The sequence below is a fragment of the Apaloderma vittatum genome, unplaced genomic scaffold (assembly GCF_000703405.1).
Source record: "Apaloderma vittatum isolate BGI_N311 unplaced genomic scaffold, ASM70340v1 scaffold2802, whole genome shotgun sequence".
In the NCBI taxonomy this organism is placed as follows: Eukaryota; Metazoa; Chordata; class Aves; order Trogoniformes; family Trogonidae; genus Apaloderma; species Apaloderma vittatum.
Genome location: NW_009704003.1, coordinates 21,424 through 38,046, shown reverse-complemented (window position 1 = coordinate 38,046; position 16,623 = coordinate 21,424). Strand labels below are relative to the sequence as shown.

At 46.7% G+C, this 16,623-nt stretch overlaps 1 protein-coding gene across 1 annotated transcript in view; it reads right to left on the bottom strand.

Annotated features, from left to right (window-relative positions):
* Positions 1-15,171, bottom strand: part of LOC104270477 (voltage-dependent N-type calcium channel subunit alpha-1B-like) — a gene marked incomplete at both ends in the record, with an annotated part of 115,550 nt that extends 100,379 nt beyond the window's left edge. Inside the window, 3 exons of the mRNA XM_009864860.1 lie at positions 8,713-8,900; positions 12,838-12,990; positions 15,080-15,171. Of these exons, the coding sequence (XP_009863162.1) occupies positions 8,713-8,900; positions 12,838-12,990; positions 15,080-15,171 (433 nt within the window). The remainder of the gene's footprint in view (positions 1-8,712; positions 8,901-12,837; positions 12,991-15,079) is intronic.
* Positions 15,172-16,623: the final 1,452 nt, after the last annotated feature.

Sequence of the window (16,623 nt, the reverse complement as noted above, 5' to 3'; positions counted from 1 at the left end):
CCGTCCCCTCCCCCCCCAGCCACAGATGCAGCAGTGGCAGCCCAAGCAGGCTGGCACCCTTCTCAAAGCCTGCAGCTGCCTTTTTCATCCGGTGGAGCAAAGCAATTGTTGGCCTTGTAAGAGAGCTGCTTGTACCCTCGATGCTATCATGTTGTCAAGCTGCAAGTGAATTTCTTCAGCTGGAGTTTTCATTTCTTGGCAGGCACTGATGATTAAGCTGTTGTTTGGAGAGATTTTCACTTCTTTTCAGAGTGCAATCGCTCTGTTGAAGGGGCTCTTTAAGCTGGTATGATATATGTCACTCTCCCGCTGTTAATCTTAAATGTCTCCTATTAAACCTGGAGGTGGCCAACCCACAGTCATTTTGAATATACCTTCCCTGAGACACTAAATAAAACGCAGAAGACTCAAGGAGGCACTTAAACTTTTGCTCAGCTTTACACATTTGCTCAAGTGCTTTTCTCAAAAAGGTAAATTTTCTGAATCGAGGCTGCAATGTCCCAATCGTTTTAGCCTCAGACAGAACATCCACATGGGCACAGGGTCAGGCAGTGTGTGTCTCCAGATGGATGGAGACCTAAGCACAGTCAGAGATGTGCATCACATCTGCCTTGGTATCTAAATATCTCAAAATCATTTTAGCCTTAGACATGCTCCAAATTTTCTATTATAATATTTTTGAGAGTCTTCCATGCAAGGAAGCGTGCAAAGCCTGTCGTGATCCCTAAAAGATCTGTGAGTTCAGCCCTTTGGCAAACAGGCCCTATAGCCCTCCAAAATCCAACACGAACAAAGGAATTTCAGATAAGGAAGAGTTTAGACAGGTATAAGATGATTGTAGCGACAGCTTGTTCCACACGGGATCCATCGGTTGTAGAGATCCCTCTATTCACCACGTGCTTTTCTCTCGTCAGGGCCAGCAGAGCCGTTCAGCTCTTGTGCTGCTTGTTCAGTGATCTCCAAAAGGGTTTTTTTAGCTGAGCTACAAGTCTGGTAGTAAACACACATTAGGAAGAAATTCTTCCTGCGAGGATGGTGAGACACTGGCACAGGTTGCCCAGAGAAGTTGTGGAAGTGTTGAAGGTCAGGTTGGACGGGGCTTGGAACAACCTGGTCTGGTGGGAGATGTCCCCACCCATGGCAGTGGCTTGGAACGGGATGAGCTTTAAATTCCTTCCAACCCAAACCACTCTGTGAGATGAATTCTATGATTTAACACTAACGTTAGGGGATTATTCTCTTCTTTGTGAAACCGCGGGGAGAAAGAGGGCACAATTACATCCACACAGGATCTCAGCAGAGCACAGGAGCTCAGCTCCCATCTGCATCACGAGCGCACGGCACCGGCACATCGCACGGGCACGGCCTCTCCCTTGGCACTCAGCTCGTCTCCAAGAGCAAATGCACAGCGACAGGAGAAATTCAGCACTGGTGAACATCAGATCTCAAGAGTAATTCCTCCCCAAGGCAGGACTATGGGTAATTTTACACTCTACATGCAACCCAGCTGTTAGACAGATGTTGTGTGCTCATGGCTCTGAGATGCTCTATAAAGCTGAAAAGTCAGAACAGGCTCTTTGCTAAGGACAAGACCGTGGTGGCACATTTCTTCACACATGTCTAAGAATTGCTTGCTTTTATCGTTATGTTTTTTCATCTGCTTTCTCCTCACTTCGCCCAGTGTGCTGTATTATTAGATCACCAACAGGGCTACATCCACCTCTTTGAAGACCCAGGTAAATCTTGAGGCCTTGGCCACATGCTGTGCTCCCAGAGCTCTTTTCAAGCTCCTACAACACAAAATCAGAAAGCAAAGCCCAGCACTCTTGTTTTCACACTGCTCACGTGCAGCTGTTAATGCCAAGCGTGGTGACAAGTTCTTGGTCTGCTTTGCTGGCGCTGCCTTCCTCCAGCCCTGGGTCCCGACACCCCACAGTCAGCTGGAGCAAAGCTTTCCCCTTGGACACAGCAGAGAACACAGCATGAAAGAAAGAAACCGTATCAGAAAAGTGTCGTGTGATTCAGAAAGGCAAACCAAAACATTTCCTTGCACTTATTCTTCCTGTTAATATAATGCAAGAAAAGCACTTCAGACAATTTTTTCACCTTTTTCCTGTCTGCTCACGCTTTTGCTGGCTAAACTGCTTTGTTCCTCAGGATGTTAATCCAGAACTAGGAGAGCTGATACACACACGTGTGCGCAAAGAATAATCATAGGAGACTGAGCCCATCATAAGCTCCCTCGGCCACTGACACCGCAAGCTGCCAGCCCCGGGACACAAAAACAAAATCTCATTTATTCTCATCCATCTTGGTATCTAGCAGTTATGGATTTGTGTTTTAGCTGACTGGCTTCAGGTCACTTCTAACAGACAGCAGATGACAGCACATCGGATGTATTAGGTGCTAAGAGCAATTTCAAAGCCACCTTCACAGAGTCCCACAGGCTTTGCTCTTGCATTTACTGCTCTACCAAAGTAGGCATGACAGTCACACATTAGGAAAGCCAAGTGCATAACCTCACAGGAAACCACAACCATGAGCAAATGCCACTTAAGTCACCTTTAAGCCTTACCTGGCAGGTTTAAGAGGTGCCTGAAAGTCGGGGGGCTCTTGAATACAGGGGGAATCTCACAAGCAGGCAGCAAGCCAAGAGGAATCTTAATCTAAATCCCTGAGTTGAGGACAAGCTCCTTTATGTTATTTCACTTCTGCTATCTGTTGCACATTCACCTGCACACTTCTTACACCTTCCTGGAGATTTTTGCACAAGAAACCTTCTCATGGTCCAGGCAGCCAGTCCTAGACTCATCCAAACTCCTCCCGAGGAATATCACCTTTGACATCTCAACTCATAGTTGGGACTAATGAAGACCAAGTGTCAGCAGTTTTATCTTTATGAATAAATACATATGAGATCTCCAAACAACTAGGTCAGACAAATTCTCCTCTGCCCCTACAAGCCCAATCACATTCACCAACCCACCAACAAAATCATCTCTGGAAATGGAACAACAAATGGAACAACAATTATATCCCAACCTTCCATTTCTGTATCTTTACAGGAATCGAGACTTTCAAAGACGCAAAGGGGAATGAAAAATACCAAGTGAATCATAAGCTATTCTAAATTCAGTGAGGGTAAAGTTCCAGTTGGGATCCAATTTAGGCTAGACTTACATTTTGTTTGAACTGTTTGTCCCTACTTACAAGCATATTAGGTTCGGCCCAGTCCACAGTCTTGTAATACCCACTGGACACCAATATTTGTCAGTAGAAAATAGAAGAAACATGAAAATCTCTTGCCATTAAGATCAAAAGAGAATGAGTGTACACTTTGACATTTCTCCTTTCTTGCAAGGAGTCCCTGTTTTGCAAAGCAAATTCCACCATGTAGCTTTGAACTCCTGTACAGAAAAGATAAAAGGTGAAAGCCCAGCTCTTTCAAAGTCAACATCAAGACTTCTGCCAACTTCAGATGAATCAGCTTTGACCCGTAACTCTCTGTAGGAGAGCCGGGACCACAAACCACACTCCTCAGCTTCGTGGAAGCTCATCATGCAGCTCTACTGCAAAGGCGTGACTGCCTCGCAGAGTACGGACCAGCCAGCTCAAACAGTGCTGGCTGTGCAACGACCACAGCAAGGAGCTCAAAAACCTTCCTGAGCCACTGAGTGTGCCCTAGCTATCTCACTGAAGGCTTCCAGTGCGCATCTCCTCTGGTTACAGGCTTTGTAACAAATGCTTCTACTTAGCGTAGTAGAAGAATTGCCTCTTTATAAAGTTTTACAGCTTCCAAAAGCCTATACTAGCCATGTGCAATAGATGAATCACTGTCATTCACAAACACTAAGCATGTAACCAAGATGATCTAAACCACTATCGTTCCATTTGCAAACTACATCTGGAGGAAGATCAGGACTTGGATCCCAGGGCACCACAGTTTCTCTTGCTGAGCATCTGCATTATTTCCTCCCACCCCTCTATTTGTCCCCAGTACTCAGCCTCAGTTTTCTCTACCCAGACTCTGCACCTCAGTTTGCCGAGAACTCGTCGACAATCACTGGACACGTTCTTCCCTCTCGTCAATGCTAACATCCTCAAGCTCCAGTAGCCACGGGTTATCGTCAGGCAGCTGTGCTTAAAGCATGATAACAAGTGCGGCACAGTAATTCTTAACATGTTAAAATACTTTATGGGCACTAACAAATAAATTTAGGCAACAATCCCAAGAGATAATCTGATCACTGGTTACCACTTACCTCAGTAATGGCTCCCCCAGGCACAAGCAAAGGGGACGCAGTGACCCTTGCTGTCTCACATCACCCCAGTCCTGCTGTGATGCTCGCTCACTACTAAGTGCTTACCCCGAGCAACAGAGCCCAGAGCAGTGCCCGCCTCAGCACCACCAAACCAGGCTGCAGAGTGGCCACAGCAGCCCAGGCTGGTCCCCGCTGCTGAGGGGCACGACTCCTGTCACCAGGACAGTCTGGGATTCAACTAGTCCCGGCTGCAGAAGGAGTCAGGTTTGCTACTCTGGTGCACGTTTTACTCGAGCAGCATTGCTGCACACAGCGAGCTGGTGCTCTTGGTACGTTTTTCCCTAATTTCACAATCCAGAAGGTGCTCTGCCTTGTGCTTCAGGGATCTCTGATCTGTCTGCACAGGATTAGATTGAAAAAACCATTTGGGACACCAGACTGTGACGCGTAGTCCTCCCACATGAGGGAAACAGTTTAGTTACTATATTTTAATGCATTCCTGGATCATGCTGAAGCCTTGAATTAGCAGGAAGCGCCCTCCATTTGCTTGCAAAAAAGTTTCTCTCTGGGTACAGCAACTTTCCCAAATCACCTGTTGCTCCTTGGACATTTTTGAGTAGAAACAGGCCGCAGCTGACAAATCTACAGCTCACAGAAATGCTTGTTAGGAGCAACTGCTCCAATGCTCCCGTGCTGCTGATTCAGGAAGGAGTTTTCCCCAGCTGCTTCTTAAAGCATTTTACCCAGCTGATGACTCAGCTTTTTTTTGCTTCGAGCATAAATCACCTTCTAGATAAAGTCTTGTTAGAAAGCTTTCATTTGCCCTAATTAAAATGAAACTCTGTGAAAGTATAAACAGTGGATCAGCAAGGAAAAACTAGGCTGAGGTCTGTGAACTTGCATTCTCCCTGCCCTCCTAATTCCTCAATTTATCACAGGAGGAGTAATATTCTTACTGCAAAGTCTAGCCTGAGATGGTATTTTTCTCTAAATCTGTAGGAAGGCTGCATCTGGACCACATATAAGGTGATCTCAATCCTTTAGAAATGACTGAATAACTCTTCACAACAAACCTCTTGCTTTGGAAAGACCTGAGCCAAACTACCAACTTCAAGCCTGAGCTCCTTCTTTCCTGGCTATCATTTTGCACCAAATCCTTAATTTTGCCTGATGCCACCACAGACCAACTTCTCAGCCTCAAAACTGCTTTCAGGACAGAGCAAACTCTCTCCTTTGCTTAAATGAATGCTGAACTGGTAAAGCACTGAGAGATCCATCACCACTGCAAACTAAACCACCTAACTCTTCCGTAGTAGCAGGAAAAGAAGAGCAATAAGGAAGCAGAGCAATCAACCAATCATGTTCTCCAGAAGGAAATGAATGGCCCATTAAGGAAACAGTCCTTAACCTCAACTTCCCCATAATGGGTCTGGGTCCTAGACTGCCTGGCATCAAGGGGATTTCATCCCTAAGAAGGGAGCCCAGTGCGGAGCTGTCTGCTTTAACAGCAGGAAGGGAGGAGAGAGTTTTCACAAGGCAACAAACCTCCCCCAACCAAACCCAACCTGTGGCAGTAGGTGCACAAAGGGAGGCGTGAAGGAAGGGCTCTGCCAAGCCTGAAGACCAGCAGCTTTCCCTGCTTTCTAGTTAGCTGGAAGGAGAAAAATCAGCATCCTTTTTGCTTATTGGTGCGTAGTCACAGTTTTCATAGATCACATCTTGCCTCTCGTGGCCCCACAGCCTTTCGCAAATCTTAATTAAGCAAAACATTTAAAGCAGGTTCACAGCTCAGCTCTGATGAGTGTCCTGCATCAGGAGAATGCTGGTTTCCTTGAGAAGACTAGAGGCTGGGACTGACAGGGAAACTAGCTCCACCATGGAAAATTTTCCTGGCCTAAAACCATTCTCCTCAGCAGTGCAAAATCCAAATGGTGAATCGAAGCTCCCTAAACAAATAACAACCTCTGACACTCACCCGTTGTCTGAGTCTCCATATGCTGGCTTACCTCCTGCCCTCCACAAAGCAAGAAGGACTCCGACACATGTTTGCTGACCCCACCGTTCAGGTTCTGCACGCAAGAGAACTTCTAACTTCTTCCCGTATCAACCCAGTATGGGTCCAGTAGGGATCCAGCTGATTCCGGCAGCATTAACGTGCAGTTACTGGATGGACGGACTAGTTGCACTGCTGTTTCATCTGCACAGTCTGACAACTGCATCCACAAACACCCACCATGCTGGGTTTTGAGTGACTGCTCCAGCACAGTTTGGGCTTTTTTTTCATTTTTAAATTTGATGAACTTCGAGTAGGCACAGAAGAAATCAAGACAAAAGCCAAGCGGCCACAAAACAGCAGATGACTGAAGCTGTGAAAAAGTTCAGGGCTGCACAGGGTGGATCTTCTCCACCCACGTCTTTTCTCAGCTACTAACCTGCAAAAGCACAGCCAGCTCCTCAGCAAGCAGAACGGGGCCAAGGGAGAGGGGAGAGACAAGGCTGCTCGCCATGAACATCATCTGCTGAGTGCTCCTGTGGCACAACACACTCCCCTCACCCTCCGCCCAACAAACAGCTCATCCAGAGACCCTCATATCTGTCAGAGAAGCCACCAAGCCCTAAAACCTAAGCTGGGGTCTCCGCCAAGGCTTGATATTATACAACAAATACACAACTGCGTCTCATCCAGGCGCCTGTTTCCAACTAGATTAATGGGTATCCAGAATGATACTATAATAGTTTTCAAAGCGACCCCCAAAATCAATACCCCCAATAGTAAGCTCTGGTTTTTGCATGTCGTACAAAAAGCAGTTTGGGAGAAGATGATCTAATACAACACGTATTGATTAATCAATTCCAGCCAGGATGCTAATGGGCTTTTCTTACAACAGTTGGCACTGGATGGAAAGAGCAGGATTGCTGAATGAGAATGGGAGAAAGCTTCGGAGCAAGGGGAGGGCATGCAGTAGGGAAATGGGCCCCTCCTGAGATCACTGTAAGCAGACAGAGACTTGAAAGAAGTGGAGAAACTGAGCAATGAATGGAGAAGGTAATAAATCAGGTATATTGGCTACAAACACAGCAGAACTGTACCTTACAATTTACCGTAGTTTATATTAATAATGCTTTCCTGTTGCTACAGAAACTCCTACAGGAAGGTCTGTGTAAGATCCCAGCAAGGGTCCAGAGTCTATAATGAAGTAGACTGTAGTCCTACCCATCAGCGAAATGGTCTGGAGGCATTATTAATGCCTACCTTAGTTATTTTTCCACACTGGCATTTCAGGCTATGACAGCGTGGGGTAAGTCAGATCGTCTATGCACAGCTGTCAGGTTGTCCTTCCTTCTAGAGCCGGCGGAAAGATGCAGCCGGTGTAACCCTAAGTTGCTCGTCATCACCACTCGCTGTCTCCGTCATGCCTCTGTACTTCATAAAGCCCTTTACTACCATAGAAAATGGAAGTACAAAACAGCCAAACCATCCTCCAGACTCTGACCACAGCACTTCGCACCCACTGTAGAAGACTTAAGCAAATCACCAAGCTGGGTCTGCAAGAGATAGACAGGACACTTACAGCTCCCAAAGAGCAAATGTCACGCTTTGCAAGAAAATATAGCACAGATGCTGGAAACCAGCCAAAGAACTCGATTCCCAGCCTGTTGGCATGGATTAAGTTCTTTCCTCTCTAGACAAGGACAGCTCAAAAAGGTAGGTCTAAATTACAGACAAACAGGAGCATTACACAGCCTGAAAGAGTGGAGCCGTTCAGTTGCTGCTAACTGGGTGAGGTTGCCCTCTTGGTAAAATGTGAATCAGTAAAACCGACCAAGAGGTTTTGACCTCGAGTGGCTGTGACAGTCACGGTCCTGGCTGGCAGGAGGCACAGCCAGCAAAGACCCTGGCGAGGAAATTTAGCCTGAGCTATCTTCTCTACAGCCAACAGAGTCATGTCAGATGTGAAGGCGACTGACAGGGCTTTGTAAAGTTGTATTGGAGTTGCCAAATCTAGCACTTCATCACAAAGGCTAAACCCATTCAAGAGAGGAAACCTCTAGGTACAAATATTGACGAGTCACAGGTGTTGCCACCTATGCTGTGCCATTTGGTGACTGATTTTTCTATGGGAGATCGTGAGGACATGCTCCTACTCACCCACCCATCCTACAGCAGAACATAACAGCATCTTGGAGTACACACATCAGTTTTCTCACACATGACAACACCATGCTGACACATGACATCGTGTCACAGGTGAGCCAGTCTGCAGGCTTGAACCACCACAGGCAGTCACAGAACCTGCCGAACAACCCTCAAAAAAGTAGGAGCAATCCTCCTAAAAAGCCAAAGTGCTAATCAAAAGGGGGGGAAAAAAAACACATAAACTAAATGTTTTCTCCAGAACAACATTTTCCAACCTAATGCAAGGAATAACAGCCCCGTCGGCAGACTCACATTGTAGAGGATGTCAGTCCATCCCTCCATGGTGATGCACTGGAAGACGGTGAGCACAGCGAAGAGGATGTTGTCAAAGTTGGTGATGCCGTAGTTGGGCCCTTGCCAGTACTCCCTGCAGGTGGTCCCACTCTCACACTGCCTGGCAGGAGGCTCCTCTCCGCAAGGAAAATCTCCCACCTCATCACCTGCACAGAAGGAGAGCGGGGAGAAGGGTTACCCACTGAAGCCAGGCAAGGAGCTGGTGCTGCTGCATCCTCCTCGCACCGCTGCACGAGTGTGATCCACATTTCAGGCTTCCTCTTGTCCCCATGGGCACGTAAAAGAAGTTGCACCTGTCTAATTTGTTATATGTCACTTTGTTATAGGAGATGGTTTTAGTGGCAGGGTGGAGGAAAGCCATCCCCGAAGTGCCCCCAGTTTATAGTTTGCCTCGGTGTTCAGCCGTGTCATACATGAGAAATGTCACACAGAAAAAAAAAAAAGAAAATAAAAAAAATGAGGAAAAGCAAGGCTCGGGAATGGTGCATAATTCAAACACTGTGAGCCAACGACACACCCTCATAGCTAAGTGCTAAATATTGACTCTGTAACATTAAAGCAAAAGGACAGGTGCTTCACTAATGGCTTAAGCAAGAGCCACTTGTCAATAGCCCCAGAATTGTCCAGATACAGACGTCCGAGCAGAAGGGACGGCCAGAAGGGTGGCCAGTGTCTTCCAGGGTCAGCTGTGAAAGTCTGAAGCGTTGCAGCCCTCCAGAGACATTGCAAGCACCAACACAGAGTAGTCTGAGAAACAAAAGGGCTGGGTTTTCAAAGTAAATAAATATACTAAGTAACATTCCTATTTACGCAGAGATGCAATTCGGGAAATATTAGAGGATTTTTAAAGCGACACATTATGGTAATGGAGCAGCAAACTGCAAAAAATCAAATTCACCGGGGGAAAACAAGATCAGCACTAATAATTAGGAATAATCATTGCACAGAGCAAAGCCTGCGGGAGGAAAACAAGATTGTCACCGTGGCTCCAGGATATATATATGTGACAAGTTTTCCTGTTGACTCAACACCTTAATGCAGGGCATCTCTCTCCAGCTCCCAGATGGGTCACCACAGGCTTTCACAAGGGCTTAGTGAGACAAGCCTCCAAAAAAAAAATACCAAATCTGGCTCTTGTAGACCATTTGTGAGCATGCCTTAAAAGAGAAGCCACTTTTGGCTCTCTTTGGCCTTTTGTTGCCAGGTAATGCTCTGAAAACGCAATTTGCACCTATTACAAAGGGTTGAGGGTTTTTTCAATATTTTTCTTTTTTTTTTTTTTAAAAAGGGGCAGAACTGATCCCTACTTCCCTAGCTGGGGACAACAGAGAAAAGAGAAGTCTTAAGGAAAAATGAGAAACAAATGTGATGCCCTCCCTCTTCTGGAGCAGCTTCACGGCATCTGGGCTGGGTCAGCTGCTTAAAAATAATCCTGTGTCAGCAGAACGGGATGGAATGGAGGATGCAGGGAGAGAAAACCAAGCTAGGTATCCACTGGAACATGTGCTGCCATTAATTTTTACCCATTTTTCATTAAAATTGAGAAGTGTTCCAACCAGCACAGGACAGACTGAATGGCAAAGACTCTGAATACCTCTTTTGCCATAGTTTGGTCCCCAGCATCCCTCTTTGTTGGTGGTTCTTACTGACCAGCCCAGGGCTATCGGATGAGCAGGGATACAGCAACATTTGCTGTTGATAACTCGGTTCCCTCCTTGCTGCACTGAAGTAAGAGCCGGTACCTCTCACGTGGCTCCTGATTTCAGGAAAAATCCCAGGAGTTTGCTCACTTTGGGGATTTGGAAGAGAAACAAGCACGAGCAACTCCTCCAATCTGTTCCCCTCTGACAGAGGTGTCTCTCTAATGAGATTCACATTTCCACACTCAAGGCAGCCCTTGGAGCCCGCAGCATCAGCCCTGGGTTTGTTAATGCACCTCTCTGGCGACAACGAGCACTTAGGTTTTAAAAGGCTCGGGCTGCTTCGCTCACAAGGGACCGCAGCGCCAGGAAACCTCACCGCTCGCCGCCTTTCCAGAAACGCCATCACTGCCACTTCCCGCCAAAGCGGGTGGAATCGATCCCCAAGAATTCATCCAACAACTGGCTCGATTAACTCTTGAGAAAAGCAGGGGCCGGTGCCTGCAAACATGGCTGCAAGAGGCTTCAGGGGGAGCCCAACATACACGCGAGGGTTCTTCGGTCACGCTCCCAGTTCCCAGCTGGGAGCTGCCCAGCAAGCAAAACCCACTTGCAGATAATGTTACCCACAACAAAAATCTGTTCTCTGTCCCCAAGCCTGGCACAGACATCTCTCAGCCACCGCTGGTGTCCAGCTTGCCTGCAGAGAATGCAAACATCTTTGGGTTTTATTTTCTCCCTTTTATGTTACCTAGTTTCTGAGGGGAGGAAAAATAAATCAATCACTCTTTAGCCCATGGGCTAAAACCAAACCACTCCACCCCTCAAGGTGGAACAACAGGGATTTGGTTCTGTATTTCTAGCATGAAAAAATTCTCTCTTTAGCCCACGGGTTCAAGTCAGCCCATCAGCAAGAGAGGCTCAGAGCTCAGCCTGCAGCCCCTGCCTGCAAACGAAGGATGCAGAAAGAAAATCACCCACCTTGACTGCAGTTTAAGAGACTCCTACAAAACGCAAACCTGCTCCGAACTGCTTTCTCTTGGCTCCCTCACCTTCTGCTCCCTGCACACCCATGTTGTCCCTGTCGTTATTGTCCTTCTGTAATTGCTGACGTAGCCCCAGGGACCCGGCAGTGGTCTCTGCTTTGCTCGGTGTGAGCACACACACACGCAAAAAAAAAAATAAATAAAATTTAAAAAATAATTTTCCTCTCCTACAAATCTTGCTCCAAATTGATTTCTTACAGGAATCACTGTGCTTTGGCCACAAGTCACAACCTCAGGCTGTCCTGTACAGGTCATGTTCTTCTAATGTCACATAAGGAAGAAAACCATTTCAGCCTGCTTTTGCAAAGCTCTGTGTAAACTGAATACATTAAACTGCTTCCATGTTGTTGTTACTGTGAAGGATGCCCAGAGATTTGGCAGGGATGCTGTTTTATTACCATTTGAATGCATATAAATAAATCAATATTAAGACCTATTAGTGATAATCACTGAAAATACAAGACTGTATTTTAAAGACAGTCAATTGCACCTTAAATTGCAATCTTTTGGAGGCAAGAACAATATTTCCATCTGTGGATAGCCCAGATAACCAACACATATTAGCACTGCCGTAAAGGAATATTAAAAAATTACATGGAAAAAAATGGCTTTTTTTTTTTTCTTTTCTTTTCTCCTCAGCTGGAATGAGTTCTGAGCCACGGACAAGCAGCTGCCTTTGACAGGGCAGTGGGTCCCAGCTGGGGTGTTATTCCTCTCCACTTCCATCTTCTGGGGTTTATCACTCATTCGCAGGCAGACACATTATTTACTCTGCAGTGCCCAGTTTCCCCTTGCTCTTTCCTGAAGGACATTTTTATCCTTCCTCCATCAAAGGGCTCCTTGCCTTCCAACTATTGTCCTTTTTTATTTTTTTTTTTGTTGCTCCCAGTCTTTCCAATCTCACTGTTTCTCATACCCATGCCAACTTGCCCCAGAAACCTTGCAAGAAAATTCAATGTTCAGCTGAACGGAGCTAAACTCAATGAAAATGCAAACATAGACCAATGAATGAAAAAAGTAACAAGAAAAACCAAAACCACCTCACCCTTCAACAAGCTTGAATAACGGGAATTTAGTTCTGTATTTCTAGTATGAAAGAATTCTCATGAGAGGAGGTCCTGACCACTTTCTGTACGCTCCTGTGTAGACTGAGAGCAATCCACTGGCATCCAAGGTGCTGTGGGGGTGTGACAGAGCAGAGGATTTGTCCCAGCACAGGTAGGGTGAGCATGAAAGTCTGTTAAATCTTAGAGTAGGTGGGTAAAAAGGGTGAGAATACAGTGAACATGGAAGAGGAGAAAGGAAAAGCAACGGAAGAGCAGGCTAGAAAGCATCCCGTGAGATGAAGGGAACTAGAAGATCATGATGATATGCTGGGAATGAAGGCGGAAGCTCACCTGTCTCGTTGGAGAAGCAGGTTTTATGAAACTTGCCCATGTAAAACTCCAGCCCGATGATGGCGAACATCACGATGGCGAAGAAGAGGAGCAGCCCGATCTGAAGCAAGGGCACCATCGCCTTCATGATGGACTTGAGGACAACCTGCAAGCCTGTGGGGAGAAGGAAAAAACATGTAATCAGGGAGGGAAGGAAAAGAAAGGCTTGGGGGTAGGGTCTAGGCAGGAGAGGGGGAAAGTTTTAGTTGGCAAGGCCAAGCAATGGTGCTTTTCCCCAGGTACTATAAAAAAAGTAAAGATTCTACAGCGATAATACACTCAAGATGCGAGAGAGACAATCAGGGGAGTTAGCTTTTTCTGACCCTTTTTCCTCGGATCACAGATTCAAAGGTCTTTTAAGTTTCAGAGACACAAAAAGGACTTTTCTTGAAGCCGGTGGAGTCCCAAGACTCAGCCTGGAGCTGGACCAGGTCGTTAAGGCAAGGTGTAGGGCAGCGTGGCTGTGGCAGAGGTGGGCACTGCTCGGGCACCCGCGTGTCCCAGGGAGGGCAGGGAGCACCCAGCTGCAGCCCAGGAGCTGCCTCTGCCTCCAAGACACACAGAACAGCCCCAAAGCTGCCATGCCTCTCGCACCCCACTTCTGGAGAAACAAACCCCTGTCTCCAGGGCTATCGGTCCACAGCTTTTCTGCTGGCACTAAAACTCATTTTCAATTAAAAGCTGGGGAGATAAGGCGAGAGACTGAGAGATTAAAGTGTCAGATAACGTCACCCAGACAAACATAACAAAAACAACTTCAGCAATAAGCAGCGAGTGAAAGCCACCTTGGTGGCCTGTCCTAAGGTGCAGAGAATGAAGGATCATCGTTTTCTTACCACCTTGTACAGGGCTATTGAGGTCAATGCAGGTGCATGCAGGAAAAAAATAAAAAGAAACAAAAACATAAAGATCTGTTGGACGAGAAAAAAACTGAGATTGCAGAAGGAAAGCACATACGATGCTTGTACATGAATGCACCTCAGGGTTGTACATTTAGGAAAAAAAAAACATTAAACACAGCAGGCTGCTTTCACAGCATGACTAAAAGCAGTAGAGGAAATAATGCTCTGTGGGAAAACATCAATGCTGGTCCAGGACACATTGCTAGGTGGAAAAACCCATCTTCCTGGGGGGCACATGCCACTCACCCCAGGACAGGGACACCTCTGAGGGGCCACCTCACTTCTCTGACACCCTCAGACTGTCACTACTCCAACCCCATATTGCCTTGCACAGACAAGGAGTCCATGAAAAACCAGCCAGCAACATGTCCTGGTAACAAATGAGAGGTCCTGGTAATAAATGACACCTTTCTCAAGTTTAGACAAGTCCTCTCTCTTCTGTGGGAATTCAGATTCAAGCCTTGCCCATGAAAGGATGCTGAGTTCAGGAAATTTTGGCGCTGTCATTGCAAAGCACAACCCTTTGCTGGATTTCTAAGGCACCAACATTTCAGACTTGAAGCAGCCAGGAAGGAGGCAGAGCTGATGCCCCAGCCCAGCAGGAGAGGGTGCTGCCAAGGGCTGAACACGGAGAAGAGCAAAGCAACCCACTGAAAAGCAACAAGTCCCTTTTGCTGGCTGTCACTGGAGGGAAAAAAATCTCACTGTTCCACATTTGGAAATGAAACGCACTCCTGACAGCAATCCCTCACCAGCGGGCAGAGCAGTTGGCGAACAGCGACAAATAAAAAGGCAGCAAGCAGCAGTGTGGGGACTTTGATGGTTTCAGGGCATCAGCAAGGCATGATGCAGCTCCTCACTGGAGTGTTCAGACCCTTCACGTTAGCATGTAAAATATATCAAGTTTTTCATAGAGTAGGCAAGGCGAAGTCCCATCTGCTCTTTCCCATCATTTCTCCCACTCATTAAAGTGTTAAAATCTCCAGTGCACAATGCTCAGCTGGTAAAAATTGCCCGAAGATCCAAGTCCAGGGTCTGAAAGCTGCAAAATTTGAGTCTCAGGTCTTCACATCCCAGAGAATTAATTCAAATTCTTCAGGCAATTTGTCGCAGGACAAATCCCTGCCGCTCACCTGCAAATCCAGGAGCGCGTTACTGAAATCAGCTGGGGACACAAAATCAGAACCTAGAAAGGGCAGGAGCCACAGCTCACCGAGAATATATGGCTCAGAAAAGCACGTAACACCCCAAAATCTACCGAGCACCTCCAGCTGAGAAGATAAGACCGTCACAACACTCACTTGGGATTCCCGACACCAGCTTCAGGGGTCGCAGCACTCGGACGGCTCGCAGGGTCCGCAGGTCAAAATCGGTCCCAGCAGTTGCTAGAATCCTAATTGCAAAAAGGGAGAGAGGGGATGAAATTGAGATTAAATGCAAATTCTTCTTGCCAAAGAATGGATCGGTGCTGTGTAAAAAACAGCAAGCATTCGAGCCAATTTTAAACTTTATACCCGTGGATCACACTGCAGATCGTGTCCACTGGAAACCATCAATTCACACGCTCCTCTGGAGCTGCTGAGCCTGGCTCAGGCTATAAGAAACCCCACAATATTTTCCTGTTTATGAGGCTGGTTGCACATAGCGAGCAGGCTTGTCTCTGGCCACTAAGGAGCAGCACCCTGTGCCTACAGGAAAGCACGTACCACGTTTCAGGAGACACTCAGAGGGAAATAAACCCTTCAGTTATGCTAGAAACTACCTGAGATCTTCCCTATAATAAATTCAGAAATCCCTCAAGTACTGCTGCCTGATGTTTCCTAATACCAGAAGCATTTTCTAGTTTACTCTGGGGGTGCAAAATTAATTTCTGTTCAAAGCATCTTATTTGAGGTGAACACCCAGAGAGCAGGGGGCAAGTATTTCCTCCGACATGCTGCAGTAACTCTAAGAAATCCAACCCCCAAACCAGAATAATCCTTAAAAAATTAAGTGCTCTGCACAGAAAGTGAAATGGCATCACTCTTTTAGGGTGCAGCACAGGAAAAAAAACATTTGTCACAGCATCCACAAGCCACAACGATGCCAACGCCTTAAGTCAAGACCCTACAAGGCACACTACCCCACAGGGACCATGGCCAAACTGTGTTCATTAGCTGCTGCAGCACTTCATATGATGCTTCAACAAAAACATTCTCGAGTTGAGACTGGGCTCCCCTAACACAAGCCAGCCAGGCAGTTAGTTCAGAGCAAAAACCCGCTCACCAGCTATCTGTCAACTGTGATTATAAGCAGATGCCATTAGTTTTTGCTAGGTTTGTCCCCAGGTTGTCCTACCAAGCTGGATGTGGCTGAGCAACCAGCCCACCAGCAGGGGCTGCAAAACCTCAACCCTCAGGTACCAAAGACGCCACCACTTTATCAACTACAACTGCTGGAAGCGCTGCCCATGAGGAACCTTGACCACAACCTGACACTTTGCCTTCCCCAACAGCTACAGCAGCAAGAGAAACTTGGAAAACTGGCCGAAAAGTGGGATTCCAGAGCTGCCACAGGCAGAGCTGGGCAGAGGCTGCCAGGCTTGCATGAAGCATCCTAGGCAGTGCCCTGGGGATTGAGCACCTAGGCACAGCAAGTCCCGGAGCACGGAGATGCTCAGAGGGGTGCAGAGCACCCCTGATTTATCTGTGCCTTCCTTAGAGGCCTTTTGCTTGGTTCCTGATAACTGGCTGTGGAGCGTTCACAGCTGCCATTAAAAAAAAAAAAAATCACTAAAATCCAAACAAAAAAAAACCCCAAAAGCAGAGTTTTTAAAACAAGACACATAGTTTAACTGCGTTATATG